This window comes from Hyperolius riggenbachi, chromosome 7, assembly GCF_040937935.1.
Source record: "Hyperolius riggenbachi isolate aHypRig1 chromosome 7, aHypRig1.pri, whole genome shotgun sequence".
Taxonomy (NCBI): domain Eukaryota; kingdom Metazoa; phylum Chordata; class Amphibia; order Anura; family Hyperoliidae; genus Hyperolius; species Hyperolius riggenbachi.
The window spans coordinates 264,249,733-264,262,515 of record NC_090652.1 but is presented as its reverse complement, the minus strand read 5'-3'; the positions used below and the strand labels follow the sequence as shown (position 1 = coordinate 264,262,515).

At 39.5% G+C, this 12,783-nt stretch overlaps 1 protein-coding gene across 2 annotated transcripts in view; it reads right to left on the bottom strand.

Moving 5' to 3' along the window:
- Positions 1-6,674, bottom strand: part of FIGN (fidgetin, microtubule severing factor) — a 235,397-nt gene extending 228,723 nt beyond the window's left edge. For both annotated transcript variants that reach the window (XM_068245628.1, XM_068245629.1), the window contains exons 1-2: positions 6,325-6,674; positions 5,237-5,409 (exon numbers count right to left, since the gene is read on the bottom strand). In XM_068245628.1, coding sequence (XP_068101729.1) covers positions 5,237-5,239 — 3 coding nt within the window. In that variant the 5' untranslated portion in view covers positions 5,240-5,409; positions 6,325-6,674. The remainder of the gene's footprint in view (positions 1-5,236; positions 5,410-6,324) is intronic.
- Positions 6,675-12,783: the final 6,109 nt, after the last annotated feature.

Here is a 12,783-nt window from a genome sequence, read left to right as displayed (position 1 = left end):
TGCTTTAGAATGATTCTTTCATAGAAAGCAGCGTAAAAAAAAAATCCTCTTTTGTTCAGGCAAAACAAAAACAAAGAATTAGCAGCAGTTTTGTGTCTAGCTGTGAACTAAGTTAATATACACTGCTGCTGAGAGTATGAATACAGCATCCTACAGCAGTAGCCAACAGGCTCATGCTGAAATAATTATAACACATTTTCTTATTAGCGTTTCCTAATTGCAGGAAATTAGACTCATGCTTTATTAGTGCAAGCATTTCATATATAAAGAAACGAGAGGGAGAGGGGGGAATAAAAAAAAAAAATCTAGCTGAGCATACCCTTTAAACAGCACATAAATAATCAAAAGCCAGTATGGAACTTAAACAACCACATCATCTTCAACTTCTACATCCTACAGACACATTAATATCCAATAATACCCATTAGAAACGGCTATTAGCATTAAAAGACCATGTTCATTAGTGCCTTTTATTAAGTTAATCAAACAATTAGAAAAAAAGAGGGTTTTTTATGGTTATCCTTTAAGTGAAAAGAAATTTATAAGACATTTCAGGTCACTTTAAGGAAAGCGTTGTTCCCCAAACTTATACAGCGAAGCTGTTGATCGATGTTACCTGAAGGACATACAATGCCGCCAGATATCTTTAGCTGTTTAAATGCTCACAGAAAAAAAAATATTTCAAAATTTCCTCCCGCCTCCATAGCAAAGGTGAGTATGTCAGGCATGTGACGAGTGGCGACTAAAACCGTAGTCGGACGGTGGTATGTTCTAAAACCAACCCCTGCCCCTGGCATCTTCTAATGGATAACTTAATGACTCAGGTGGCCTTCAAAAAGTCCCCCCTATGCATGGAGCAAATCAGAGTGGTTTTTGTTTTTTGAATGACAAAACAAAAGAAATAGGGGGCTTAGTAGCTGAAACTAATTCTAATTTTAAGCTACATTTTAGACTAAAATGCAGTGATGTATTAAATTCCTGAAAAAGCAAATTAAACAAAAAATGGCCTTAAGATCATGGACTTTTAATAATGGTCGTAATACAAACGTATCTTGGACCGTCCTGTACGGCAGAGGAGCGTTAGTACGGAATACCGCGGTGATCCTCACCTACACAATTATCCCTGACCTATCATAATTTCATTCTTGCTCCACAATCGGAGAGGTAACACCAACCGCGACACACACATACACAGGTCTATCTCATTGTGCCTCTGTATTGACATCTCCCATTTTAGCCTTGATCTATGCTTAATGAATGACGATCTAAAAACGAGCCTCTTCCATCATTGTTCAGCTAAACCCAAAGTTCTTTTTGCTGTGGCAATGAGGTGTTCTGAAAAGTTACCTCCTGTGCTGCTTGAAGGAGATGGGGGGGTGTCTTTTTCTACCTAACAGTCCCTTACTCCACGATCCCTTACTCCACGTACAGAGCGCTCATTGCACAGATCCATTTTCTTCAGTTTTAAAATCAGTGAGTCAGGAAAAAGAATGTACAGACCCATCAATTATTCAAGTGCAGCTAATCAGAAGCATACTGGTCCTTAATGCCTCTCCAGTGGATCTGTACAAGAGGACTGTTTTTTGTCCACTGCCCCCCCCCCCCTCCCGCAATCAAAATAGAAAAAAAAAATCAATATATTATGATACAGTCATGTCCATCAATACTTTAGAAGAAAAACATGTTAGCATACTTGGTGCCCTGGAATGTGTTATTGCATCAGGGACAACAAAGTGTTAAGGTCTGCACTGTAATTTAAAGCTTGTCCCTTTGGGAAGGTCCTGCAAAGTTTCTTCACTTAACCCCTACTCTGCCAGGGAAATCCTGTCTTTGCTATTTTTTTTTTTTTTTAATAGTACGACCCCTGTAGTAAGGCTGACTGCAACAAATAATAATCATGTTACGCCATGGGCAACTCAAGAAAATTAAGACTTTACTTCATCTCTACAGCCTTGTTGATTAGCTGATTAATTGTTGATTAGGAATGCGGCGAGATCAATCATTTTCCCGGGCTGGCCATGAATACTTGCTGCTAATTGAATCTGACAGCCCAGATTTTTCCTTCCACTAAACTTTAAAATGCAAACACATGCAGGTCTCCAGCTAGGTCTGTGGTCAAAACTAGTTCAACAGTCACAGCAATTCCAAAAACGGCAAAGAAAATTCTCAAGCTTCCAGCTTACAGGAGAACAAATGAGACTAGGAGAGAGCAAATTAACCAGCAAATTCATCCCAGTAAAGCAAAGTTAAAGAATAATGATAAATAAATCAATAAGATATTACCTGGGAACTTTAACAAACTCTGTGCTAAAATAAACACTGCCCTGATAGTTGTTAGTGCCACAAATAAAACACTTGATATCTACAGACCTAGAGTGGTTAACTTTACACACCTCATCCAGTTACCAAAATTAGAACCTGTAGTATTATTTATGACATATTAATGTCTCTGGGGTCCCTTGTGATGTCATACATCAAACTCTATTATTTCTTCTGTTAAAAGGGCACCAAGAAACCTATAAAGAGTAATACAGTATATTAAACCACAGTAAGCAGCAAGTTCTGTATAATACACTCAACAAGACTTCAAAACATTATTCTAATGCACAGGTAGGAATTCTACTGATCAGCAGATGATGATTTGCTGTCAGCACATACCTATTGCAATCCACTTGTTTGACGTCTGTAAACAGCGACTTCTCACATATTAAGGAGTCCTTCTGTTAGGCCAAACATATAAAAGGGGTTCAAATTATGACATTTTTAAATTTGTGGAGCGCCCATCTATGTCCAACGACCCGCGTAAAAAAAAAAAATTACTGTTGCTCTCTGTTAAATAAGTAGCGATACATGAAATAGTTTTACATAACATAGCCTTCTCTGTGTGTCGAAGTATGATACACCAGGGTGCATGCCCAGAGTAGGGCCATTTATGCAACACAAACATTGCAAAATGTGGTTTCAATTTGTGTCACTGTTTCCCCTTTGACAAATGGCTTCTAAATCACCTAATTCACAGCCAGGGCTGATATCTCAATGTAGAACACGAGCTCGTAAAATATGTTTATGCTACTTAAAACATCTCTTTGCGTTTTACTTCATAACAGCAAAATATTGGAGCCCCTGTGTTTGGTCCCTAGAGGGAGGGCACCAAAAAAATAACCATTATAAAAGCTAAACTGAAAGCCCTTTCAGAGGACAAAAACGTATACGAAAACATATAACTGATTGGTTGAAAAAAATTGCATACATGAATATTTTAAATCAATTTCAAGCAAGTTATTTTTCTCACATTTCGTTAATTTACATATATAAAAAAAGAAAAGCTACGTTTTTTATTTTTATTTTTTTTTTATTTTTTTGTTGAGTATTTGTTTTGCTCTGTTGCTTTAATACTGCTCAGAATGACTCCTTATGCTGTTTTGCCAACTTGTTTTATAAATTTGGGATTAAAAAACATCAAAGCAGAGTCCACATAGAAGCCAAGTTTTAGAGGATCAGTTTGACAAGTCGCAGCATGATAGATGTTGTTCTTGATAAACGACTTGTTCAAAAGACACACTGTAGCTTTCATTTCCTGACCAAAACACACTTTTAATTTGCAACAGCAGAGCAGGCAGGAGTGTGAGTCAGTCCCCAATTCCCAGCTATTCAGTCCTAAACAAAATACCAGAACTGCACTGCAAAGAAAAGTCATTATTTACCCCTGGGAAACTTTAAGAGATTTTTTTTCCCTCACTAATCCTGCACATATTACACACAGTGTTGCGGACACAGTGTTGCTTATTAGGGGGTGTACAACAGCTGAAAGATGCTGCCAAGACTATTTTTGTAATTAAAAAATAAATAGATAAAAAACAGCCACACAATGCACTTGGGAGGCATATTTTGGTGGACTACTGGCACGTGCAATCCTATTCCCCACCTATAAATAAAATACATTTATTCCACAGACAAAATAATAAAAGGTCTGCAAACCTCAATCCTCTCCATTCGAGCCCCCCTGTCCCCCCTTGTACAGTCCCCTATTGCTGATTTCAAATTTCTAAATGTAATATCCTTCTCATCACCAACAGAAGTCCAATCTGCTCAGAATATATATTACAGCTTTAAGATCACAGAGGGAAATCTCCCATCTGGCAATCAAATTCGCTTCAACAGCTCCGGGAAAAAGGTTTTGCACTCCCCAGAACATTTCCCAGTACAGATTATGTGCATGCAAAATAAACAGACTACTTATTGATCTCTTCAAGTCAACAAGTACCGCCAAATGCAAAAAAAAGGCAATCAAAGGACTATTCATTAAATCTCTGCATTTGCATCCTCTTATAGGTTAATCTTAAAAACGTCAATATTTGCTGTTTGATTGTAACTTTCTAGAAATTAACTTTATTAAAAAAAAAATACACAGCAATGAACAAATAAAAAAAAAATGTAAACAAAGGGGTCTAATCTCAGCAGAGTGGATAATTCCTTTAAAATGTCTTAGATATTCAAGCCTTGTCAAGGCTTCCTAACCAATACAGCCCTATTTTTAAACTCTGGTTGCTATAAAGTGCTAAAACCAAAAATAAAAAATCTCTCTAAATCCCTTATACTTTATCTCCACTGACCTTTTATTATGGAGAGGTGGGGATAGGGAATGAGAATGAGAGAAAAGGTTAAAAAATGTCAGGAGCTATTTTCCTTCAACAACAATTAAAAAGTACAAATAAAATCACATCAAAAAGAAACAACATTTGCAAAATAACCTTTTGCAACCAGATCATTAAGCCATCGATCATCAGCTATTTCTGACTTGTAAACAGGATTTTGCCAATTACACTGAAACCGTTATAACAAAATAATAATGATAAAAAAAAAGGTCATAACTAAATACATCCTTCAGATTGTTTCAGACTACTGTAGGTTGTTATTATTAACCCTTGATTCCCCATCCTTGGTTTTATTTTGAATCTTGAAACTTGGGAATTACAGTTTTGTTTGTTTGTTTATTTTTTATCAGGGAATCACAAAAAGTAAAAATAAATACACACAAAAAGAAAATAAAAAGGCAAATTAAAATAACTAAGCCCTACAAAAATGTATAAAAAAAGAAAAGAAGGATGTTCCCAGGCTGTGAGCCTTTGTACTGGATAATGTACTAAGCTGCCCACTTTCACTTTCTGCGTCTCGTGCTATTAAGCTGTCATTATTATATTACACACATGTGAAGTAAATTCCAAAAGTGACATACCATATACACTGCTGCTGCTGATCATGTCTCTGCTGCCAATACAAGATGTGGAATGGGATATTTCACGAGCAGGAATTCCAAAGCTTGATTTTCATTAAAACCACTTTTTCCTCTTGGCTATCAGATGTCACTGTTCTTGAAACGTGGGCCCTTTCGTCAGGTATTCATTTAACCTACATGCATATAATTAGGGGAGGAAAGCAACATCAACACAGGCAGCTCAGATCACAAAAGGGACTAGTTTTTTTTCCTGTCCTAAATTTTGTGCTGTGTCTTTTTTTTGGCTACTGAATTTTACTATTAACACGACTGTTAAATTAAACATGCCCCCCCCCCCTTCCCACCCCCCACACCCTCTGACTGACCCTTCCAATATACCCCAATACTCCTAGGCTGAGGACCCTTCAAAAAAATTGCTGCTGGGAATATTTCCAGGGCAACTGATCCTATGATGCCCTTACAGATGCCACCCTAAACTTTCTTAGAGAGTTACCCACTATGCACTTCTGAACTTAACTTGTGCAAAAAAAAGTCCTGCCACACCCAGAGGATTTTTGTCAGTGATCTTACAATTAAACAGCCCTTGCCTTAAAAAAAAAAAATACATAAAAAAAAAATAGTGAGGACACTTGCTAACTCATGCTGCTAAGCTAACCTAAAAGCCTCTACCAGATGCAGAACAAGAAGCACATGTGTATTGGAAGCACTGTTACATACAGATGACTTGCCTTCTATACAGATATATCTCAATATTTTGCAAACTCAACATTTGCAGTGCAGGCGTATCCTCTGCAGCGCTCCCATTACAAAATACACAAACAATAATCAGTTAAGCCTGGTACACACTTTCAACTCTGATTGGCCAATCGCTGACCAATTTTACCCCTTCTATGTAGTATAAGGGTCAACAGATATTGAATACTAAGAACAAATTGCGTAGGCAAACTCTCCTACTACCTGGAAGCAGTCAAATCGGTCAGTGATTGGCCAATTCTAATTGAAAGTGTGTAGCAGGCTTTAGTAAGTGCAGAGTCCAGCGCAAGACCCTTTCGCTCAAGCAGAACATGCGGTCACAAATCAGCACTTACCTGCATGCGTGTCACTGGGAGCCGACAGGTTACTGAGGCATCGATCGGCTGGGCGAGCTGATGAATGGTAGAATCGCTGCAAGTCAGAGAGGCACACTTCATGTTTAGCAGCAGCTACTTGTGCACATGCTGCAATCCTACAGAGGACACACTCTCTGCTCTGGCAAGCTTATTGTTTGTTGATATTAGGATGGTTCTAATTATTTCTGCAGCCCTCTTTGCAGGCAAGATTTAAAAAGAGGATGAGGATAAAACATTTGCAGAGAGAAAAAAAACAGCCTGAAGTTTTTTAAATGTGTGTTTCTAGCATGAAACCCCCACACCAGGGTCGCAATGTTGTTTTCCTTGTAGATGGGGGTTGGACTGGTATAGGCATCAGGCTAGAGTCTGATGGATGTGCAATGGTCACTCCCATAGTCCCTGCCCCTCTCCCTCTCTCTCCTCTCTCTCTCTCCCCAGCCTGGGGTATGCATGGTCTGCTAACAGCACTTCCTCTTCTGTGTTCAGCTCTCTGTCAGAATACATAGTAGCAAAAGCAAGCCAGGCATCCTCTATTGCATTGTGCAAGGACAGGGGAAAAAGCCAGATTTTTCCTTGTGATGATCACCATTTACTGGCAGAGAGCTAAGAGAGAGAGAGTGCACAGGAGGCAGACATGGGTGCCTGCAACATTCAGCAGGGGGTGTTTACAGAATGCCTGATTGATGGATATACACTCACACAGTGGGATTTTTTGTCTTTCCCCTCTACTAGATCCATGAGCAAGCTTTGCAGGGGTACTTGCTAGTGATTTACTGCAGTACATGTGCAAGGCACAGGGGCAGGTTGGCTTGCTCTCTTTTGTCTGGGAAATAGAGACAGGGGTGAGGGGAATAGGACTGGATGCTTGCAGATACTGCTAGACTTAACACCACACTGTTTAGATAGCACAAGGCTGGAAAAACAGGAGTCACTTGCAAGGGTGGTTTGTGCAACAGCCGGCTAGCCTGTAAATGACACAGCTGCTGCAGAACCTCTTGGAGGAATGGGGTGGGGGTGCGCGCTGTACTCTTTTTGTTAGAATGAAAAGCGTTTCTAGTCTAATAACTGTGTCGGTTAATAGCCCCCCTGTGTGGGGGGATTTTCAAGTGTGTATGATCTGATTTCAAAATAGCAGAGGGGATTTTAACGGATAGACTGCAGTTGCTGCAATTGTAGTGTAAGTAGATCTGTTTTCTGTATTTTGGTCCTTGAAGGAATCTTGAAGTGAGAGTTATAAGGAGGCTGCCATCTTTAAATCTTAAAAAGTTTCCCATCTCTTGGCTCCAGTGGTCGCTGAATCATCCAGTGGGATGCAGCCAGTGGAGTCGGCGCAGCTGATCTGCGCACCTTCTGGGTCAATCAGTGATTCAGGGTATTTAAGGCAGAGGATCAGCACAACAGCTGGGTAAGTAGGATATTTAAAAAAAAAAAGATGGCAGCTTTCGTATTCCTGTCTCTACAGATTTGCTTTATGGGAGAGCTTTGTTAAAAGGAACCTGAAGTGAGAGGGATATGGAGGCCGATATATTTATTTAATTTTAAACAATACCAGTTACCTGGCAGTGCTGCTAATCCTCTGCTTTTAATCCTGAACAAGCATGCAGATCAGATGTTTCTAAAAAAAAATCTTTTGCTGCACGCTTGTGTGTGAATCAGACACTATTGTAGTCAAAGAGATCAGCAGGACTGCCAGGCAACTGGTATTGTTTAAAAGGAAATAAGTTTGCACGATAAACATTTTTTTCACAATATCGCTCATCGTTTAAAGATGCGTGCCACCTGCGGCCATCAATTAATTTTGAATGACCGACATATCCGATCAAGTCGTTGTGGATCGTTCTGAACTTGCAAGGGTTTTGCCGCGATCGTGTAAACGATTGTTCGTTTCCACCGCATCAAACAACACTTGTAGATTCGGCCAGGTGGTTCAGGGAAATGATCGTTCGTCGGTCGAGATTCCTGATCAATCTTGTCATATCTGCCAGTGCATATTTAGCTTAGTAATTGGATTGCATTTTCAATAGGAATAAAATTCATAATTTATACATTTTGAAAGTTTTATGCACTTTACAACACTAACTCCACTAGCTTTAAAAAGACTCTGAAGCCTCATAAAATTCAGGTTTTTATTTAAAAAATCTCTTTAACATCAATGCCCCAACTAAAATGCTGCATCCCTGCAGCTGAACACTAACTAAATCACCCCAAACTCCCCAGCATAAATCCACGATTTTCTTGGTCGTGGATTTCGCTGCCCCAGGAGGCAGAGCTTTCAGCTGCAGCTCTGCCTCCATGCGCGTCAATCCGCGTGTATCTCCGCCTCTCCCCCGCCCCTCTCAGTGAAAGAAGACAGAGGGGCGGGGAGAGGTGGAGATCAGTGCTGTTGGATGCGTGTATAGGCAGAGCTGCAGCCCAAAGCTCTGCCTCTATGCGGAAGTGCTCCTCGCAATGTGCCCTCGGGGAGTTTGGGGTGATTTAGTTAGCGTGCAGCCGTGGGGACGCAGCGTTTTAGTTAGGACAATGATGATAAAGAAATTTTTAAAATAAAAACCTGAATTTTATGAGACTTCAGAGTCTCTTTAAACATTTCTAGTCTCCTGTTTGAATTGGTCAGGGGATAAGTAGAGGAAACTTTGTATCACAGCTTCAAGGAAAATAGTGTCATCTTAAAATTCAAAAGAAAGTCTGGATTTTTGCTGATAGTAGCTAGTTATTGTGTATACAGCAAGAGGCTCGAAAAAAATCATGTGTATCTTCATTTATAGCAGCCCTGAAGTGACAGAGATATGGAGGCTTAAATATTTGTTTCCTTTTAAACAATGCAGATTGCCTGGCTGTCCAGCTGGTTCACATCCTCTAATCCTTTTAGCCATAGACCCTGAACAAGCATGCAGCATATCAGGTGTTTCTGACTGAAGTCTGACTGGATTAGCCACATGCTTGGTTCAGGGGTGTGATTCAGATACTACTACAGCCAAAGGTCAGCTGGATGGTAGGCAACTGGTATTGATTAAAAGGGAGTGAACATGGCAGCCTCCGTATACCTCTTACTTCAGTTTTCTTTTAAAGGGAACCCGAGGCAAGAGCGTGTATGGAGGCTGACATGCTTATTTCCTTTTAAATAATGCACATTACCTGGCTGTCCTGCTGATCCTCTGCCTCTAATACTTTAAGCCGTAGACCCTGAACAAGCACACAGATCAGATGTCTATGACAAATCTGACAAGATTAGCTTCATGCTTGTTGCAGGTGTGTGATTTAGACCCTACTGACCAGAAAGGTCAGAAGAATGGCCAGGCAACTCGTAACGTTTAACCACTTAATGACCACCAGACTTATAAAAACGTCCTGCTAGAGCCTCTTAATGGCTCTAGGACATTTTTATAAGTCAAACAGTGCTGCTGCCACTGTGTGCGTGTGCGCGTCCGTTTCCGTGAACGTGAAATTAGTGAGAAAAAAAAATCCATAAAAAAATACACCTTTATTTCCAAATAATATATTGTCACCATACTTTGTACTAGGGACATAATTAAAATCTCGTGATAACCAGGACAAATAGGCAGATAAAATGTGTGGGTTTTATGTACAGCAGTGTTTATATTAAAACTATAGGGGATGAAATTGGAGAAATAGTGTATTTTTTTCATTTTTTCCTTGTTTTTCCCTTTAAAGAGAACCAGAGATGAAGCATCCTCATGTATTTTATTACATTTATCAGTGGGAACATGACAGTAAACACCTACCCTGCTTTTAGTTTCATTCGTATCTGCTTAATTAGTCTATTAGCAGCTGTGATAAGAATCCCCGACTGGCTCAGTCTAGGTTTGACCTGGAATCATTAGAGCTGAGTCGCTCTTCTGTGGAGTCTTTTCAAGCCCAAGCCTGCCACCTCCTGGCTCAGATTTCCTGCTTTGCATACTGAGAGCTGTGATGACATGGGAGGGGCTGCTGCTGCTGCTGAGAATCTCTGAAACAGACACATGTGGCAATATGATCTGTGTGCTCTGTGTGCACTCTGTCTGCATAGATACTGATGATGACTGCACTTTCATTCCTATGAGAGAGACTTCCTACAGGCAGCTGCACATCATACCAAAATGAAAGCACACAGATGAAAGGCTGCAGCCTTTCTCATATAGCCTAGACAGCACATCCAGAACAACTCATAACCCGGAAGCAGAAGAGATTTGAGCCGGCGGCCGTATTTTATTTTTCCTGGAGCAATAATGGATAAAAAACACTAAAAAAGGCACACCAAAGCGGCGAAATTATCAGGTAGAGCATTTATTCTTTACAAGCTATCGACTGATATGTTTATTTTGTGTGAAACGTTCATCTCTGGTTCCCTTTAAAATGCATAGAAAATAAAGTAATTACTGAAAACAAATATCAACCCCAAAAAGCATAATTGGTGGTAAAAAAACAAGATATCGATTATTTCATTGTGATTAGTAGTGATTAAGCTATTAGCAAATGAAAGGGATGAGCACTGAAAGGTGAAAAATCGCTCTTGTCCGTTAGCGTAAAAACCACTTTGGGGTGAAAAAGGAAATAAATATGGCAGCTTCCATAGGTCTCACACCTCGGGTTCCTTTTAAATCCTTTTATGTAGTGTTTCAATTAATTCTACTAATTCTGCAATATTTCGAGGTGTATTATAAGCAAGGGACAACAGTATTTTTTTAATATTACTATTTTGGATTTATATATTTATATAGTGCTGCCATCTTCTGTGGTGCTGAACAAAGTAGAATATACAATACCAACAGTAAGGACTTGTTCACATTATAAGCATTTTTTGCTTATTTTTAAAGGAATACTATCGATACCCAAGTGTTCTAAAATGACAGTGTACAAATAATGTCTAAGTAGCTGTGTAAACATTTTCCTACTTTTCATGTTAAATATCAGAGGCAAAAACTGTAATTTATTGAGGGTAGGATTTAGCTATATTGGGACAAATCAATTGCAGAAGAGGTGTCTGCTTCAATGCACAGCCAGAGTTGCATATCAGACTACAGAAAGCAAATATCAAATATATCAAACTCTGAAAGCAAAAACAGTATGAAAAGCTGTGAGAATTAGTTACATCTCCTCTGCTCTCTTCAGACAGGTCAGTCAGAAACACAGGACACAGGAGATGCAGCTCTTGGGAGCTCTCTCTCTCTCTCTCTGTCACACACAGAGCTACACATAGAGTGAACTGATCAAGTGTGAGGGGGATTTCCCCTCTCCTCATGGCTCAGTCAGTCGTCAGTTTTGGCGTCAGTAAAGTTTGAATGTATATTGCTAACAGTAAACAAAGAAGTTGCTACTAAAATGTATACACCAGTACTTAGCAGCACTTCCCAAACAATTCCTGTGTCATTTGAAAAAAATATGTGAATCGATAGTATTCCTTTAAGTGCTGGTGATTTTAAAAATCGCCTTAAAATCACTTGTGCAATGTTAGCTTATGTGAGTGTTCTTACATAAGCGATGAGCTTTCTATCCAATCGCAAATGCAGTTCCTGCACTGTTTCCAGAGCATTTGCAAATTAAATAGAAAGTATAGCAAAATCGCTAAGCGTTTGAAAAAGCGATTTGAAAGCGATTTGCTGAGCGCCTTAATGAATAAATACCTTGTATTTATTATTTTCCAGATCACAGACTTCACTTCCTGATTGACATCAGGAAGTGAACGAAAACATCGCCACACAATTGCTTAGAAAAGCGCTTTTCTAAGAGCAAATCGCTCTAAAAACTCCGAGAATAGCGCTTACAAAATCGCTCAGCTCTTGCGATTGCGCTGACGATTTATAATGTTAACTAGGCCTTATACATTATATAATCGGTTATCAAATCATTAATTGCAGTTACTAATATCATTTTTAAATCTATTGACCTCAGGTAACAGAGTTAGAGCAATAATATGACAGCTGGACTTTTATTTGGCAGATACAGACATACGTACTGTATGTGTTTGATCCTCAGTCAACAATCTGTGCTTGTGCTGTGCGCATACTGTTGGATCTGGCAATGCTCGTCTCATGTCTGTGGTGGCCAGGTTTACCCAGGGCAGATTTCCCAGTTGAAAATGACAGGTGGTGAATATCTGCCACACTTGCTCATTGCTGAGTGTCGGGAGTACTTGCCATGCACTTGTCTGGAAACTGGCAAAGAAACTGGTGTGCCATACTTCCTAACTTGTCACTTAATACCTGTACGTGATTGCAAATCTTGTGAGGGCTGCCTGAGACCCACCAGGGCGATTTCGGCAGCATTTTTGGATCACCGGCGAAAAAAAAAACACGCTTTGCCATTATATGTAAATATTGGGTAACCCGCTATTGCGATTAGGGTTAATTACAATCGCACAATCGCATGACATGCAGCATTTTGATCGCATTTGTGATCAATGCTATGTATAGAAGCGCTGCAAAATCGATTTGAAAAGTG